This window comes from Magallana gigas, chromosome 2 (assembly GCF_963853765.1).
Source record: "Magallana gigas chromosome 2, xbMagGiga1.1, whole genome shotgun sequence".
Classification (NCBI taxonomy): domain Eukaryota; kingdom Metazoa; phylum Mollusca; class Bivalvia; order Ostreida; family Ostreidae; genus Magallana; species Magallana gigas.
In genome coordinates this window covers 54,169,335-54,189,701 of record NC_088854.1, presented here as the reverse complement: position 1 = coordinate 54,189,701, position 20,367 = coordinate 54,169,335, and the positions used below count along the sequence as shown (strand labels likewise).

Here is a 20,367-nt window from a genome sequence, read left to right as displayed (position 1 = left end):
CTTCTGCAGAGAGAGAGAGAGAGAGAGAGAGAGAGAGAGAGAGAGAGAGAGAGAGAGAGAGAGAGATTATGAACGAGTTAACAAGTTTTATAGTTTCGGTTTATGGTAGTGTTATCATGCGCATACAAACAAGATGGAGTCTGACCGACGAAAATTATCTTGGATTTGATCAGTATTTTGCATTTTACAAGAAAAATGCATTGACATAAGAGGTTTGTTACACATTTTTGAGATATCAATTGATCTTAAACTGTATGCATCGGTTAATAGAATTTGACTTGCGTTCTTTATCAGATTTTGTTGTATATTTACAAAGTTGCTATGAAAACTGTTGTATTGTTTACAAATACAGATTTTGTGAATCACACGTGCTAAGTTACACGCCCCATCACTTCCACAATGAAATTAACGCCATATTTTTTTTTACTCATGAAACTGTGGAGAGTAAGTAAATATATTTCAGTAGTTTCAAGATTATGATCTATTTCATATCAAAATTACTTTTAAAAATGCCGGTTTTTTGTAGAGAAATGTATTTAATGAAGTTATTTTAAATAACGATTTCATAGAAAATGACCTGAAAAAAGTCTGAAAATGCACGTATTTTGATATGAGTGGTTTATATTAATATATGAATGTCTGGTTAATATGATAATGTCATATAAATAACAATTCATTTATTCTGCTCCATCCTTTGGGTCAGCTTTAACATTATAATTCAATAAAACGAGAGCTGTCACGTGACCTACCTGAGGAATGGCCACGTAAATTTGACCGGACAAATTTTAGCCGAAAAAGTGTGATTTCCAGTGGCAATTTACTTGTGATTTTACAGAATTCCTATTCGTAAGTTATGAACATCTTCGGATAAAGTTTTTGACAATTTTGAATATTGAAAAGACGTTTATTTGTGAAAATGTCAACAAACCAACAACAACAAAGGGTCACTAAAAAATCCGAACAGTGTTCACTGAGTTCATCGAGCCAGGTAAACAAAGATGTAAACAAAAGTATTCAGGAGTTACAGACTTCGATAAACAATTTAAAGCACAAACTCTTTAGGTATGAATCTTTGGTTGACGATGTTACCAAAATAAAATCTATAATCGAAGATGAGGATTCTGGGGTAGTCAAATCACTGAAATATGTGTCTGAACAATCGGAATGCAATTACGATGAGATTCACTCTATTCGTTCTGAAAATGCGCAACTTCGAGGTGAAGTCGATTTATTACGTGCGATGATTATCAAGATGGATCGAAAGATGGGTCACCTCGAACATGAAGTAACAGATTTACGTTCTCGTTCAATGCGAGATAACATTTTGATTCATAATTTTGCTTACACCCCCGGCGAGAACTTATCAGAAAGCATTCCTCAGTTAATTCATGAAGTTTTAGGGGTGCATGTCTCGTTTGTTCGTATTCACAGGAACAGTGTAAAGGGCATGATGAACTCCAGACCAGTGTCAATAACCGCAAAATTGGTAGACAGAAGCAAGAAAGACGAGATTCTGCAAGCACAGAAAGCTAAGAAACTACAAAGGGTTAAATTACCATTCTTTATAACATCCCAAGACCCACCTGTAGTGCTTGAAGAGCGCAAAAGGTTATATGCCATCTCAGATTCTCTCCGGGAGCAAAAAATTAAGTCAAAGGTGGAACGAGGGCGGTTGATCCTACCCAATGGGGAATATTACCGAGATCCTGTTCCAAAGATTGAGACGGCGGATGCCTTGCAGCTAACACCAGACGCGATTGATGCCCTATAACTACCCACACATTCAACGCAGCCTACTAAACTTAAGGGTTCCGAAATTTTGGCAACGGGTGTAAAAGTTAGCTCGGTGGAAGAGGTCCAGGACCTGTACAGAAAGGTGTGTGTTGATCCATATTCTGCGGCGGCGGATCACCGTATTCTGGTCTATAGGTTTGTGGATTCTGCGGGGAAAACTCATGAAAGTTTCTGGGATGACGGGGAGCACGGTGCCGGCCGACGCCTTCTACAATACATGAAAACAAATCAAATAAACAACGTGGGTGTGGTCATTACGCGCTGGAGTGGCCCCAGACACCTTGGTCCGGACCGCTGGCGAATCATGGAGGAACACTTGTGTGAGGTAGCCAATACTCTGGATGGGTGAACTTGTTATTTCATATGGTTAAAATACAACCCAACCAATACAATGACAAGGAATAACTATTACATATATGTAATTTGTAAATATCGTTAAATTTAAGAGTTTTTTCATTGTTTCCTTAAACTCCTTTTTTCATTTATTTATTTATATATTTATTAATTAATTTTTTTATTTATTTATTTATTTTCATAATTATTTATTTTTTTCATCTACCTTAGTATTATTTATTAATTTATTTTCTTTTTTATTTATCTTTTTATGCTACCTTTAGTACGCCGGAAATATTTTGTCTATTGTCGTCAACTTTCAATTTATATTTCCCTTCTCTTTGTATAATTACCCGGTGTTATTTTTTTTTTCTTTATAAAGTTCGAATTAAAACATTTTCTCAAGTAATTCGCATACATCTCAGCAATTCTATTTACCTATTTATTTTTTAAAATATATTAATTATTTATTTATATCTCTTTTTGTGTTACCTAAGTACGCCGGAAATATTCTGTCTACTATCGTCAATCTAATATTCTGTATTTTCCTTTTCGTTACAATTGTCCGGTGTAGTGTCGCTAAGTGATATGGTCGAGGTATTTTGGCGTGTTTTTTCTTTTTCGGCTAAAAAATACCAAATACTATATAGAGTATGCACTCATATCCTCAGAAACTAATCATACTCTTCTCTTTCCTCTCTTTCTTTCCCTCTCTTTCTTTTCATGTTACTGAAATGAGACTTATCCTGGAAAATATACGCCTAGGAAAGGCAGATCTACGAGCCGATAATTTGCATATATATTTGCCCAGTCTGTGTTTACAGATCTTAATGAAATATACTAATAAACCTGTAATTAATAATGGCTGAAATTAAAATCATTTCGGTTAATTGTCAAGGATTAAATGATGCTAAGAAAAGAAAAGATATTTTTCAATTCTATAGACAACAAAAATGTAATATCTTATGTTTAGTAGATACACATTTTACTGAGGAGATGGAACAAGATATTAGAAACAAATGGGGTTATGAGGCTTGTTTTAATTCCTTTTCTTCGAAATCGAGAGGAGTTGCTATTCTCTTTAATAACAATTTTGATTTCAAAATACATGAGCAAATCAAAGTAGAGAATACAGGGAATTTATTGGCACTTAGTATCTCAATAGAGAATAGAAAGTTAAGCTTAGTATGTTTGTATGGACCTAATGAGGATTCTCCAGAATTTTACCAGAATTTGAGCAATATTGTTAACAAATTACAAAACGATGAGATGATTATTGTTGGAGATTTTAATTTGGTATTAGATACAAGTCAAGATTATTATAATTACTTACATGTTAATAATCCGAAAGCGAGGGAAATGGTCTTAGAGCATATGATGTCTTACAGTTTAGTAGATATATATAGAGAATTTCATCCATATGACAAGAGGTATACTTGGAGAAAACCTACACCTCTGAAACAAGCACGTCTAGACTTTTTTCTTATTTCAGCTTCACTTATAAAAGAAGTTAGAAATAGTGATATCATGATAAGCTATAGATCAGATCATTCTCCTGTTTTTATCTCTTTAAAGTTTAATGATTTTAAACATGGTAGTGGCCTTTGGAAATTTAACAACTCCCTTTTAAAAGATTTAGAGTATGTGCAAAGTATTAACTGTCTTATTAATCAAATTAAAATCCAATATGCAGTTCCAGTGTACAAAAAAGAGTCTATTCTAGATATTCCAGATTCTGAAATCCAATTTACAATTAACGACCAGCTTTTTTTGGAGACACTGTTGATGGAAATTAGATCAAAAACTATCTCATATGCAAGCTATTTAAAAAAGCAAAGGACAGAAAAGGAAAAGGGGTTACTAGAAGAGCTTTTAGAATTGGAAAAGGAATATGAAAAACATATAGATAAAATAAATGAAAAGAAAAAAGAATTAGAAAATATAAGAAACTATAAGGTCATGGGTAGTTTGGTGTGTTCACGCTCTAAATGGATAAATGAGGGAGAAAAACCAACTAATTATTTTCTAAATTTAGAAAATCGTCACTATACTAGTAAAATTATTCCAAAGATAATACTAACAGAAAATAATGAACAGATAGAAATAGTTAAACAAGAGGAGATTTTAAATGAACTGGAAAATTTTTATAAAAACTTGTATGCAAATAATTTGATGATAACAGAAAGTACAGATATTTCACTAAGTGACATTCTAAAAGATTATTCTGTCCCTAAATTATCTGACAATGAAAGAAAATCAATTGAAGGATATATAACATATAAGGAAGCTTCTTCGGTTTTAAATAGTATGTCAAACAATAAAAGTCCAGGCAGTGATGGGTTCACAGTTGAATTTTTAAAAATGTTTTGGAATAAATTAGGCTCCTTTGTTGTTAGATCTTTAAATTATGGATTTAAAGTAGGAGAATTATCATCTACTCAGAAACAAGGAATTATAACTTGTATACCCAAGGAGGGAAAGAGTAAATTCTCCCTTGGTAACTGGAGACCTATCTCATTGCTCAATGTTATATACAAAATTGGGTCAGGTTGTATAGCAAGCAGGATAAAAACTGTTCTAAATAAAATTATCAGTAATGACCAAACTGGCTTCATCTCTGGAAGATATATAGGGGAAAATATTAGATTGATTTATGATCTGATGAACTATACAGAAAATAATTATATTCCAGGGGTATTAGTTATGATTGATTTTGAGAAAGCATTTGATTCTGTTGCTTGGGAATTTATACAAAATACACTCAATTATTTTAATTTTGGCCCATTTATCTGTAACTGGATTAAAACTTTTCAATGTAATGTTATGTCCTGTGTGTCCCAGGCAGGCATTTTATCAAACTTTTTTAAACTTGGACGAGGCTGCAGACAAGGTGATCCAATATCGCCTTACATTTTTTTATTATGTGCGGAAATATTGTCAATTAAAATTAAAAATAATGAAGATATTACAGGAATCAAAATTAATAACACCCAATATTTAATATCACAATATGCAGATGATACATCAATAATCCTTGATGGAACTGAGAAATCATTAAGGGCAACCATGAAAGAAATAGATGACTATTATAAATTATCTGGTCTTAAAATAAACCAAGAAAAAACTCAGATTGTGTGGATAGGAAGTAAAAAATATTCTGAAGAAAAAATCTGTTCAGAAATGAATTTTCAATGGACAACTCAATTCAAACTTTTGGGCATATATTATGATGTAGATTTAGATAAAATTGTAAAACTTAATTATGACAAGAAACTTGTTAGGATAAAATCTGTAATCAAACAATGGAGCAAACGACACTTGACTCCAATTGGAAGGATAACACTGGTTAAGTCTCTTTTAATTTCACAATTAAACCACTTATTTATAGCCTTACCAAACCCTCAGAGTAAAACATTAAAAGAATTAAACAATATTCTATTCAATTTTATTTGGAATTCAAAATGTGATAAAATTAAAAGACAAGTATGTACTCGGAAGTATGAACATGGTGGGTTAAGGATGGTTGATATAAATTCCTATATTAAAGGATTAAAGTCTACTTGGATTAGGAGATTAATTAAGGATAATAATTCAAAATGGAAAACACTGCTGGAGAATTCTATTAATTTAGAAAAGCTATTAAATACAGGTTCAGATTATATTATGCAAATGCAAGAATCGTTAAAAAATGATTTTTGGAAGGAAGTTACCATAGCTTTTAAAGAAATCCAAGATAACTTAAATGTAAAATCATGGCAGGATTATTGTTGCCAGCCATTGTGGAACAATAATAAATTTAAGATAGGAAATCAGCCTTTTTTTTATAAATCATGGTATGCTAAAGGAGTTAGATGTGTAATTGACTTGTTTGATGAAAATGAAAACTTTTTAGATTTTGAAATGTTGAAAAGAAAATTTAATATTCAAATGAATTATTTAACATATATGGGAGTAAGACAAGCTGTTCTTTCAGATCTAAGGAAATACAACTTCATTAGAAATGAAGTTTTCAAACCTTTTATACCATTTAATATTAAAACCTTTGTATTAACAAAAAAAGGTTCAAAGCCAATGTATGATATATTAAATCAGACAAATGTAACACCAGTGGGAAAAGAAAAATGGAGTAGACATTTTGTTTTTACAGAAAAACAATGGATTTCAATATTTTATTTACCTTTTATTATTACCTCAGACTCTAAATTTCAATGGTTGCAGTACAGAATAAACCATTATATATTAACTACAAACAGTTTTATGTATAAAATTGGTAAAGTGGATACTAATCTATGTACCTTTTGTGAAGATGCTGAGGAAACAATATATCACTTATTATGGGAATGTCCAAGGGTACAACATTTATTAGCAGAATTTGTTAGAGTTTGCAACTCTAAAGGAATTAGAATAGTCCTTGATAATAAAACTTTTATTTTTGGTGTCTTAGATGATGTGAAGTCAAAAGCGTTCAATATTGTACTCATATTGATAAAAAAATACATATACAGAAGTAGATGCCAGAAAAACCAATTAACAGTAAATGCCCTTATGAATGATTTAAAACAGTTATATAAAGTATTCCAATTCTGTGCAAAAGAAAGAAGTGAAATGGATAAGTTCAATACAGACTGGGAAATTTGGACCCCTGTGATTAACTCACTCTAAGTGCTCTCTCTCTCTCTCTCTCTCTCTCTCTCTCTCTCTCTCTCTCTCTCTCTCTCTCTCTCTCAATAAAAAAGGTGCTCAATATGTATTTTTTTATCTCTCTTAGTAAACGTTCATTATATATGCATTATTGATGTAATTGTTTTCGTTGCTTTCTTAAACATTTTTTGTCCTTGAAAATTTCTGATGTATGTACGTGATGTATGTAGAAGCAGTTGGCTTACTAATAAACACTTCATAAAAAAAAAAAAAAAAAAAAAAAAAATTATTCAATAAAACATTTATTTATCTCCTAACAGACTGATAAAAAGTACCTATCAGATAATAATTTTTATTATCATTCAATAGTTCAATAATTTTGTGTATTTAATTCCAAGGTTTGACAAATAGAATTTAAGATTGCTTCCCCTTGGACATGTAACAATTACAAAATTACTTATTACCCTACATTGAATAATAATTTTCTTGCTTCATTCTTTCTCATTACATTCAGACAAATTGTATGAAAATCATTCATCATTTGCCTATTTTTTAACAGACTGATATTTTTAATTCATTATCATTTGTTTTATCTTTCGTGATCTGCCGTTGAAATCTGTAAACTTGTACATGTTGTAGATGTGAAATCATAGATTGGTAGTTTAATTATGACATTTAACAAATGTTTGGTATTAGCTTACAAAATTATATGACAGATTTAAATGTCGTAAGGTGTGCTTCCATTCCAATTTTTTTCCTTAATTTTTTTAGATGTTTTGTTCCTTGTTGTTAAACCTTGTGAAGTGTTCTGGAAAATTGAGAATAATACACATCTTTAATCTTTTTCATAGTTTAAACTTGTAAATTTGATGTCATGGAGTTGGACATCAGTAACCTCAAGCCCCCAACAGGGGACACAGCATCCATCTCTTCCACTGGTCGCAAACCAAAGAAGAAAAGTGTTCTGTCTAAGCTTGTCGAAAAGAAGCGCAGGTCATCAGAGAGTGGAAGTGAAGTTGGATCATGTGTGTCATTGCAATCCAGTCAGACTCAAGATGTCACAGAGGAGAGAATGGATATCAGTGGGATGGAGCAAAATGAATTGAATTTAAAAGAGGACAAAAATGTGAAAACAGATGCAACCTCTGATGACAAACTTGAAAATTTCAACAACAACGAGGAAGGAGACATGTCCAACAATGCAAACAGCACAAGATCAGGGTTACAGAGAGGGAGACGAGTGTCTGGCTCAAACTTGAGGAAAAATCCTAAACCTGCACCCAGACTAAAGAAACCTGACCCAGATCTGTGTGATTGGGACCCTCCCCCGCCCCTAGATGCCGACGACAACGAAAGCAACGGAATCAAAGCTCCTTCCGATGCTACCATTCACAGGTTCAGGGCCTTGAAAATGGCCAATGATCCAAAAGGATCACTTGAGTCATTGAAAAGTCTTCCTTTTCAACCTAAACCACCACAGACACCAAAATCAGAAAAGAAAAGCAAAGGGAAAGGAAATTCTAAAGGAGAGAAAAGAAACCACGAGGCAGGTTCCTCTGGTGAGGAAGTGGAGACCAAGTCCAAGTCCAAAAAGCAGTCCGCGTCATACGTCAACCTGAAAACAGGAACAGAAAAGTATGAGAAGTCAGAGGAGGATGTTTATATGAATGACAGTTTTAACAAGACTGCTAATGCTGATTCTGACAGTGTACAAATGAACAGTCCTCGGGGTGCCAAAGCTTCCCGTGGACCCTTACCACCAGTCGCCCCCAAATCTCAGCTCCCACCTCTTGGTGATATCACATCGACATCACTCAAAATCACAATGAAAACTGATCCTTCATACTCACCCCAGAAATATGTGGAGGATTCAAGGACTGGGGACACCATTTCCCAGAGATCTCTCTCTGCTTCATGTGCCATGCTGCCCATTGCTATTGGAGAGGCCCGAGCGAGGTAACTGATTTCTTTGTGTTAGAGTTTTTATTGATGTAATGAAGTTAAATTGTGGATCATGGTTAGAATTATACATGTTATAAGGGAGAGATGTTATTATCATGATCTCATGATAACCCTTGACTACATGTACATGTAGTTTAATCCTGACCAATAGAACATTTGATCTGTAAGTGCATGAGTATACTAATAAGTTCATTATTAGGCACCCATGGTCCATCTGGATAGTGAATAATGTAAGTAAGTAAGTAAGTAAATAATTTATTTATTTATAGTGACATGTGTATACATTTCTAAGTGTAATATAAACAACAGTCAGCATAGATTAAACACCCGGCCCGTCGGGCCTATATGCCACTTTGAACACATAATACGGTACATGAAAAAAGAAAAGAAAATAACTCAGCATCAAGCAGTATAAACAAAGATATGATTGAAAATATACATGTATGAGTATAAAAATTTCTTCAGAACCTTGAGTTTGCATAGTTTATATATTACAGTATATGTTTATTTTCTGAACAATAAAGATTGTCTACGTGTAAAAGAATGATATAAGTATATGGTAACCTGCGGAGGATAATTTGAAATAAGAACAATTAGTGCATCTGTATCTGACAAATCTAGTAATTGATTAAACCCAGTATTTTCGAAAAGGATTCTTCTATAGTCGTTATATAAAGGACAATGTAATAAAAAGTGAATTTTGTTTTCTATACTATTTTTACAACAAAAAGTACAAATTCGCTCTTCAACAGGTTCACCGTGGTGACTGTTGGCCAATTTACCAAATTTGAAATTTTCTTTGTTTTATTTTCATTCCTTTTAATCTACAATAAAAAAAGGATTTTTTTTAAGATTATGGATCAGAGGTATAAAGAAAGTTGATCATTTAATTTATTTTTGAAAAGCATGCTTCAGTTTATGAGCAAGTCTAAGCATTTACACAATTGATGAAATTTTGGTTATGAATGTATGAAGGAGCCAATCAAATTAGAGCATGAATTATTCATGAAACTGAGTAAAGTTACTGGCATTGTGTGAGACTGACTTGATTTTTTTAAACAATGTTACAAGTTACTCCTTATCATATTTTAGTAGTGTACTGGAGTTATGATTCACATAATTTATCTGTTTTAAGCCACTGCCCGATCTTTTGACTGAACAGTATTACCAGTAGATAGAGATCTCTGTCAGGTCTGGTATTATTACCACTTGATTTAAGTTACTTCTGATCATATCTGATTAAACTGAATTTTTTAAATCTATTGAATTAGTTTAAAAGTTACTCAATTCTGACAAAATTTAGGACTCGGTTGTTTTAATATTTGTAATTCCATATTTATAAAATAAGATTTAAATTATTTTGAAATATGAACTGAGCAAATTATTTCTATACATTTTGAAATTCTAAATTAGTGGAGAAAATACATTGGTACCTTATGGAAATCAAAGAAAATAATGTGGAAACTTGTCTGATTTTTAAAAAAGGATGAACAGAAGAAGGGAGTTTTGGTTTATTATAATGAAAAGCAAAATCAATTACTCAGACATGATGTTTTTGATATTGGAGTCTTTTGCAATAAATACACTGTTTATGAGGTTTTTCTTTCCGCGATTTTACCATTTTTTTCAATTTCATAATAATATCTAAAATAAGATATTTCATGACAAAGATTGTCTGACAATTAGCACAACAGAATAGAATTAAATCACCAACATCTGAAGAATGCAAAAAACTGGGAATTGAACATAACATCTCTCAAAATTTTATATACATGTGTGTTCATGTGAAGAAGGATTTAGAATTATTACAGAAGTATAATTTCATCATATATTCTTACAAGATCGGATATTGTTTATAACTTTAGAAAAAGTACATGTATTATTAGAAAACCATGCAGCAAAGCTGGACTTCATGCATATACATCACACAGTCAATGAGTCATCTTTTATAATGTATTAAGCTCAAGCCTAGGAAAAAAGAATGGGCGAATTTATTGATCAAAAACTAGTTTTGGTTTTAATTCGGTTTTGCAAACTTTTCATTTATTTGCAAAACTGGTTTAGAACTAGTTTTAAACTAAAACTAGTTTTTGTATTTATTGGCTTTAAACTGAAACAAGTTTCCAGGAAACCTAAAACCATCTTCGAGTGCGGTTTCGGGGGTTTTAAATCCTTTCAAGATGGCGGAGAGGTGTTCGAAAGAGAGTTGTTGATACTCAAGTGTGGCACATGTATCAAAGAATGAACTTAGCGAAGCGTTGTAACGTTAAACATATGTGTCTCAAAGGATCTATGATAGTACATACATGTATAGTACTGACCAAAATAATAATGTGGAAGAGACCGATTCCATTAATACAAACACTGAGAATTACCCTTTGCAATTGACAACAGGCAAACAAAAAAAATATCCAAAGTGGTTGATGAAAAAAAAGGAATTCATTGAAAGATCTGCTCATAACATTTTTTAGTACACATTATAATGCTTGAATAAGTTCGCCTGTCTATCTCATTGATGGCCATTTAACTACGGCTCTTTGAAATCAACAAGATTTGTCTGGCTTGTGAGCTAAGACCACGTAATTAGTAGATATTTCCTCTTGAAACCAGTGTCATTTTTAACTTGTTTCAAACGTCTTGGGTGAATCAAATGATCTCTATTGATATTCGTGTAGAAAAATGAATATTAATATAGTTTATGGGAGTTGATTTTAATCAACTCTCCTATGCAGTTACTCTGGCAAACTGAAAGTGAGACAGTGTTTGGACCTAAGCACAAATCATCACCGCTGACAAGACTTAGTTCTTGAAAATAATAGAAAAATTCGATGTGATGTATGCTGAAGCATTGTTTTTCAAGGAAATTTATCTATAAACACTTTGAAAATAGTCAGATTTTATATAATACGAACAATGTAGATATTTTTGTAGTATCATGTATTCCTACGCTAGAGTTTAATATAGTCTAGTTCAAACAAACGCTCGGCTGTCTCCGTAAATCTCCGACAGAGAGGCTCTCTTGCGTGTCGGAGATTAACGGAGACAGCTGAGCGTCTGGTTGAACGAGACTAGAGTTCGATACCAATAGTGTTTGGATCCATACAATTTTTAGAATTGCGATTACTGATACATAGTTTGAAATCTATTTTAAAGTATTACACAACATGATTCATAAAGGGTTTCTCAAAATTCTTGTCGGAAAAGTCTGAAAATTCATATTATAAAAATGTGCCTAATTTAAATACAGACTAGAAACTGATTGCAACGCAAGATAAATTGATTTTGAAAGAAATGATAATCGATAAAATCAACTCCCTTCAGTACTTCAGTACTTTGATTCATAGCAGCATTCACTTTTGCAAAATATTGAAATGGTGTTAAAAGCAAATTTTGCAATGGGTTCGCAGAACAACCTAACATGTGGGTATTGCCAGGAAAAAAATTGTGTACACACTTTTAATAAAGACTTTCATGCAAATGCAGATGAGTTCAAAAATTGTTTTCTTTCTAGAACAAATCCAGTAGGTATGCGAGTGCAATGGCAACCATTTTTCTAAACTTACTTTCCATTTAGTGCTAAACCTTCAAACCACCCAACTGGTTTCAAACAGATATGAAACTATTATCAAACCATAAACCTAAACTCGAACTAGTTTGTGATCAATAAATTCGCCCAATGTTCATAGACAGAAGGTTTGACTCTAACCTTAAGCTATTGTGTTTTGCAGAGATAAGTGCTTTAAGTGTTATTCATTCAATAAAGCATCTCCATGGGGGATGGGGGATTTGAAAAAACAGGGGGGGGGAGGTGATACCTTTGAGGCCTCTGTACTATATTTAGTTGAAGAAATACCCTGATATTAAAAATATTAAAGAAGTTGATTGTGTTAGATTATAAGCAACTTACATGTAATTCTGCCAGCTAGTTATGACTGTTTGGGTGATAGGTGGGTGGAAGGGGGGGGGGGGTGGATAATAAAAACTTACCACATGCTTCCTCTTTGTATTGAAGAAATGCTTACTGGTGAGAAAAATCTTGAATTTAAAAGAGAGCTATTTAATATCACTTTGTAAGTGTAATTTTATGGTGTTTTTTTTTTAAATTAAATAAAGAAATAAAAGTGCTGTGGAACACAGTTATGGATGATTAGACTTGTTTAGACTTGAGTGGATTAACCCTTCTATAAATAACTCCCATTGGAGTAGATACTATTGTAGTCCAGCAGGTGTCAATACACCTTGACTTTTACTGATACAGTCCCCCATTGACCACTAATCACTTCATGACTTAATTTTGATTAACATAATTCAAAAGATTATATAGAACTCCAGCTATGAACTGATTAAGGTAAATTGATCCAAGCTATTGATTCATGGTAACTAAAACACACAAAACATGTCGGCCACACCATGGCATTTAAATGGTTGACATAGTGCAGGTGTACACTGGGACAGCGACCAGCTATCGGGAAATACACATTCACATGGACTATTTCTAACTAATTTCATTGATATACAGTATTGATTTTTGTTGATGGGAGATGCTGCTATTGACAACTGATTAATAGTGGGAGCGAAAAGCACACTTTCCATATCCTTTTAGAAGTGAGAATGATGACATGTTTTTCTGTGGGATTTAGTCTGCATGTTGTGAGTGGTTGACGTACTGTAGGATAGCTGTGTGTGTAAGGAATCAGCTGATTTATTGGGTCATGTCTATACTGTACCCTATTCCTATCCTTAGGACCGGGTCACGGGGCAATGTCAGTGTCACCTCCTCCCTGGTGGGGGCCCCAGAGCTGGAGCGGTACTTCCCTGACCACCAACTCAAAATCTGGGTCGGGAGCTGGAATATGGGCGACATCAAGGTGAGTTATACAAGTTATATGAATTGTATTAAAAGAAATTATTGTTCAGTATATCATACATGTATGTAAAAACAATTTATAAATAAGTAAAACTGTATAATCTGTGTGATCTTTTACATAGAATCTATCCATCTACTAATGGGTCCACCACACCCTGTGACTTGCACTTTTTTGAGAGTATGTCACAACATTTAGTTTTAATTGCACTGACATAATGTTTATATCTTCACATGTATTTGGTTACATTCCAAGCCAGTCAATATGGCAAAAGGCTACTGACCCAAAAGACCATTTTACATGCTGATCTGCAGTAGAATATTTAGGTAAAAAAGAGATAGTCAAGGTTCAAGAACTATTTGATTGTAACATTACATACCCGGTATTTTTTAGGAATGTAAAGATTCGCTTCAGGACTTCATTTTACCTGTGGAAAGTGAAGTAATGCAAGACATATATGCAGTTGGAACTCAGGAAAACAATTATATCAAGTGAGAACAAACAATCTCAAATTATTTTGTTTGGGGCTTTCATTGCAAGTAAAGTTATTGCTACTTTAACATCTGTTGAAGACTTGTTTTTTAAAGCATGCTTATTTTGATTGACAGAAAAGATTGGGAGGTGCTGTTACAAGCCACGCTCGGACCTACGCACGTTCTGTACCACTCGTCCTCCCACGGGTCCCTACATCTTGCCATCTTTATACGCAGAGATCTCATCTGGTTCTGTTCAGGTACAGGAACATCTCTAAACATCACATTGTTTGTATTATTACTGTAAACCAACTTTTATACCCGTTAGAGGTCACAAGGTTCAGGGAAGTATCCTCAGTACAAGTATTTCTCACCATGACCCAGTCATCTAATTTCTCTGGTAAATTATTGTCCAGGTAATCCTTATCCTGATCATGAAAATATGTCACAGCAAATAAAGTCGTCAATAAAATTTGGTTTACATTATCACATTGTTTATTTCAAATGAAAGCATGCTGTAATAACATTAAGGTTACCATACCTTTTTATACCCCCTCCCCCGCAAACAAAGTTTTGAGAGAAAAAAAGGAATCACCTTGTCTCTCTAGCCAAGTAGTCGTCCATCCATCTGTCTGTCAATCTGTCTGAGCAATTGTGTCCAGTCCATATCTTTCTTATGGAGGAACATGGAACATTGGAAGTTCCTTCTTCACACAAAGATTACTTGTGACCTGAGGATGAGTCATGATTTTGACCCAAAATCATTCGGGCAAGTTCAAGATCACTGGAAGGAAAATATCATAATTTGTCCAGTCTATACCTTTCTTACGGAAAAACATTGAAAGTTCCTACCTCATACAAAGATTGCTTATGACATTGGGATGTGTCATAATTTTGGGAATATTATTAAAGGGGTGTGTGTATTTTTTGTGAGTTTGCTCCCAGTACCTCTAATTAAGTTTATCAGGCAAATAGTTTTATGCGGTTATAAGTTCTTTTACGCTCAACTTTTAAGGATAGTTTAAAGATAAAACTTGTATCAAATAAAACTCTGTTTCTGATAAAAATATATGGTATAAACCTCACATAAATCACAGAATAGACTGATAAGTTACAGTGATGGAAATATATTGCTTGATTTAATTTTTAAACTAGTTTGATATGAGTATTTTTTCATTTCAGTTCCAGAAGATGAACAAATCTCCACCAGGGCTGTTACCATGGTCAGGACCAAAGGAGCAGTTGCAATCTCATTTTATTTCTTTGGAACTTCATTTCTTTTCGTCAATTGTCATTTAACATGTAAGTACATGGTATATCCGTGATAAGCTTGGCAATCGAAGAAATTCAAGCTACACCATATGTAACATACTCAAAACAAATTCAAAATGTACTGTACAATATAATATATGTACAAGCTGTACTGTACAAACTAAGCAGCACTGCACTGTACAATTTGAATATTGCAAACTCTAGCAACACTGAACATTATAGATCCATACTACAAAACAAACTGAACAGTTAAATACAAACTAAAAAAGTTCTGTCAAATCAAGCTGTACTTTTTATAACAAGTTTGACCATGCAATACACAGTTGCCCTTGCATTTGTATAAGCAGGAAGAGAATAAAAGATCAGCAAGCTATATCTATCTGTGTTGTGATTTTATGTTCCGGTAACAGTCTATATGTGTTGCGGTTTCAGCTGATGATGGTCGTCTGAAGGACAGGATAACAGATTATCATAAAATCACCACTAGTCTGAAGATGCCAAAGTACGCTCATAAAGACCAGCCAAGTGTTCAAGGTATTGCTACTCTCCTGTTCTCTCTTCAATTGGAGAATAATTTACCACAATAGCTACATGCGAGATGTCTTCCTATCATTGCCAAACAAATTAAATGGATGATAAAATCTTTAACCTACATGTATTTAGTTACATGAATTATTTTTGTTCTGATGCAGAGAATTAAAGATATATGAGTCAATATACCAGGTAGTGTTCTTTCATTAATAGGCGATGCTCTCAGTAAATACGACAGCGTGTTTTGGTTTGGAGACCTGAATTTCCGTATAGACAAGGGACGTAACACAGTGGAGGACCTGGTCACCTCCATTATTGAACAGGAGCACCCAAACTTTGAATTCCTTCTGGAGGGGGACGAACTCAATGACTGTATAGTGAAAGGTGAGGACAGGGATGGAATGCACTCATTGTAGGTGATGCTAAGAGACTAGGGGAGAGATTATATTTGTTGATATAATATGGAGATGCTATGATACTCAGACTGTAGTTAATATGAAAGACAAAACACCAATTATAGTAATTATGGTTCATATGAATAAGAACACACTGATTGTAACAAAAGCATTAAACACAAATGATTGTTATTAATGTGAAGAAACTTGAAAAGAATTTTTTTTTGTATAATCTGTGCATGCAACTAGTATAACCAGAGATTATTTTTTGCTTTTGTAGATCAAATATTCCATGGCTTTCTTGAGGGACGAATAAATTTTAAACCTACTTACAAGTTTGATGTAAATAAAGATGTTTATGATACATCGTCTAAACTAAGGATTCCTTCCTATACAGTAAGTATGGCTTACGTACTGTTGTCAGCCTGTTATGTACATTAGTTTTCTTATCCGTCACCAGATTTAATATGTTTTATTTGTGATTGTAGGATAGAATATTATTTAAAGCCAAGAAGAAGAACTCTATTAGTTGTCACCACTATGATGCTGTAATGAACTTGCGACTGTCTGACCACCGCCCGGTGTATGGTCTCTATGAAGCCACCATTAAACCCGGCAGAGACAAGTATGCTATTTTTGATATTTTCTATGTAAAATTTATAAAATGATGCTTTGATAAAATCATACGTACATGTAACTCTGGGTGGATCTGCATTAAAAAAAGTTATGTAGATTGATAATTTACTGGCTATTATATGAGATGATTTCTTTAGATCTCTACACGGCAATTATAATAAGTTTTGTGTACCAGGTATATTTAAACTTTATATTTTGATAGAAGATTGAGTTATGCCCCTTATAATTTATCCATAAAGCAGAAAAGATTTATTAAATGCAGCAATTCCCAAAAATTGTTTTGCCCTACTTATAAAAAATTACTAAATTGATTTAAATTATTGCTACTTCGTTTTACTTGCAGTATTCCAATGGCGGCTGGGCATTTTGACAGAGATGTTTATGTGGAGGCCAATAAGAGATGGGACTTCAAGTTTGAAAAGGGGAATAAAAATCAGAAGAGTAGTTCTGTGTGTGCCATACAGTGAGAGATGATAAAGGGAGGCAACTACAGATGACCAAGTTCAAACGGTTGAGATAATCTTCTTGGATTGAGAATGTTTACCTGAAGAAACATGGAAAGTAATGATATCCTAGAGTGTGAAAAAAGTTGATATCTGGAAATGTTGATATCTCAGAAATAGATGTTGATGATATCCTGAAGCATGGAGAATGTTGATATCCCGGAGCATGGAGAATAAATATAGAAAATGTTGATATCAAGAAGAGTTACATATCTTGATATCAGGGGATGTTGATATCAAGAAGTATAGAGAATGCTGATATTCAGGGCTGGGTTTTTCAACAGAACTTCTGACTTAAGACCAAATTAATGAATGCTAATTAAAAACAAACTAATAAATGTTTCATTGTCATGGCTGTAAAATATTATCATGGACATCAGAGTAATTGTATAAATATGGTTCTGTCTACGTATTGTTCTTTAAATATCATTCCATGGGACTGAAAATATTTGCAACTCTGTCGTAAGTTCCTTTGTAAAACGCAGCCCAGAAGTGTTACAGATCTTGATATCAGAGAATGTTTAGAGTGTTGGTGTATGGAATGTTAAACATAGGTTGCAAACTATGAAATCTTGTGGCACTTGGACCTGAAACGGGAGAAACAAATGGTGGTGCTAAAAGATGGTGGATATTGAGGACACAGCCACCATTGACTGCTGTTGTTAGAGAAATTCAGGAGGCATGTATAGAGTGAACTCTGGTAATTCACCAAGGCAGCAAAAGCCAGCCAACTGTTGGTATTACAAGCTGGAATGAAGTTTGGCTTGTACAGAGTTTGATTCTGTTAAGAATAGACAATTAATACACTGTGTCAATTTAGAAAAAAGTTGTCATAAGAATTTACTGGTACTTGTTCTGAATTTTAGGATCATCTTTATCATAAAAAATTTAAGTTACAAAAAAAAACCCTCCCAGAAAACTATTAAATTGGTACTAAAATGCCCTACCAGACATCCATCTTTAATCTATTTCCAAGTACAAATGTATTCTAATACATGTATTGTGTTTGACCTGTTAGATAAACAAGATAGGAAATATTCTTGTATTTGATCATACACTTTTGAAAGCAAAGTCTTAAGGTTTAGTCAAATTTAAGACATCAGCACTTAAAACATCCGAGGAGGAATAGATATGTATAATCCTGTTTATTATAGGTTGTTCATTACATGTTGTATGTCATACATGTATATTGTAATGCTAGTCACTATACTCATGTAGATCCAAAGATCTGAATTATTCTATTACTAACACTTATTCCACTAGAATGAGAATCAAGGTGTGCTTTGTATATTTTATTATGTCTCTGAATTTATATAATGATACTTTTGATGTTGCAGTCAATCATGTATTTTTTTTTTTTTATTTTGGAAGCAATTTTTTTTTCTGTTTCTCTGACTGACAGAATTTTTGTTTTATCTTTTCCACTAAAAAAGAAAAATTGAGATTCTTTTTTATCATGTTGGACATTAAATTTTAGAGTGAGATTGTATTTTATTTCTCAGAATGTTGTGATTTTTTTTAATTTTGCCAGTTTTGTTTTAATGTTGGATGTTTTATTTCTATCTTTGGGTCATTATTTAATACTTAAAAGGGCATTTAAAAAATGAAAATGTTTTTGAAATTTGATTTGTGAAGTTTATTTTATGAATGATTTTTTTTTTTAAGAATTTTTATTTTTGCAAAAAAAGTTTGAGCTTTGAAAGAGAGAAAGTTGCTTGAATTTGGTTTATGTGCTTTTATGTGTTTAGACAGAAGGGGCATGTTTTGGGGATTCAATTTGTGATTTTAAACAGTGATGATGTGAGAAAATTTACAAATATGAGGTCAGAAGTCAGGTCTTTTTTGTTTGGAGGGAGAGGTTACATGTATGATGTTGTGTTGTAGAAGTGAGAATGATATCAGATCTTATTTTGATTTGTTCATGAGGAAGAGAGAGGTCTTATGCTATATATTGTGAGGAGTGCTATATTTATTATTGATACAACGCTGAGTAGTGCCAAAACTTTGTTTTCAATGTATTCATTCACAAGAAAATGATTGTCTGCTTGGAAAGGAGGTCTTTTTAGTTTATTCAATGTGGCAGTCTTCTTTTGTCCGTCCAGAACTCTTATTATTTGAAAAATGAAATGAAACTTATTCTCTATTCCCTCTTGCCTAAGTTTCTCCCAGAAACCTGTGTCAAGAGAATATCAATGTTGCCTGACTTAACTTTTCTATAAAGTAAAGTATTGTTAGAAAATTATATTTTTTATGTTATTCCTTGAAAATGTTTAGGAAAACACACATACATTGTACATGTATTTATTTATTTTCATTTACAATCCATAAAGATCTGTTATGAGATTACATAAAAATTATTTATTGTTTAAAAATGTCGAAAAAAAATATTTATCCTCTTTACAATCCAAAATGATCTGTTAAGACTTATTTTGTTTCATACTTATGTTTAATATAAACATTATCATATTTGTTAAGAATCTGAAGTACATGTAATTGAAAATGTGAAATCATTTTGAGATTGTAGCCTACTGAACAAAAGAAATAAAACTTAATTTATTGGTTTGTTTGTTTTCAGTTAAGATGTGATTAAGTAGTAACCTGATAGATAAAATGTAAGAAAAACATTGGATTGGACCTGTTTATTATATTTCAGAAAAGGGAAAGATAGAGGGGGGGGGGGATGGAAGAGGGGAGAGAGAATGAAAATTAGATAAATACGAAAAAGCTAAAGGTGTCCAAAATTTATTTTTTAGTGAATTCCCATAACATAATTGATAGTTGTTTTTCCTAAAATAATAAAATAAACATTAATTAATTGAGGTTTTATTAAAATTGTGTTAAACAGCTGAAGTTTCTTAAAGGACACCGAATTGAGATTCAATAAATCATTGTCAATGTAGATCGTATATGACTAAAAACTTGCTTGCAGTTTCATTAAAACTTCTAATAAATTGTCCAGATT

The 20,367-nt window shown here is 32.8% G+C and overlaps 1 protein-coding gene across 2 annotated transcripts; it reads left to right on the top strand.

The window, feature by feature from the left end:
* The first annotated feature begins 103 nt into the window (after window positions 1-103).
* Window positions 104-19,965, top strand: LOC105331671 (phosphatidylinositol polyphosphate 5-phosphatase type IV). 2 transcript variants are annotated; one of them, XM_011433964.4, is made up of 11 exons: window positions 104-212; window positions 7,620-8,724; window positions 13,475-13,598; window positions 13,989-14,086; window positions 14,204-14,328; window positions 15,251-15,370; window positions 15,773-15,874; window positions 16,085-16,255; window positions 16,547-16,662; window positions 16,755-16,891; window positions 17,246-19,965. In XM_011433964.4, exons 2-11 carry the CDS (start codon window positions 7,643-7,645, stop codon window positions 17,367-17,369), a joined length of 2,199 nt encoding a protein of 732 aa, XP_011432266.3. In that variant the 5' UTR covers window positions 104-212; window positions 7,620-7,642; the 3' UTR covers window positions 17,370-19,965. The 2 variants fall into 2 exon arrangements, with proteins under 2 accessions (XP_011432266.3, XP_065933323.1); XM_066077251.1 differs by lacking the exon at window positions 104-212 and adding an exon at window positions 360-444.
* Window positions 19,966-20,367: the final 402 nt, after the last annotated feature.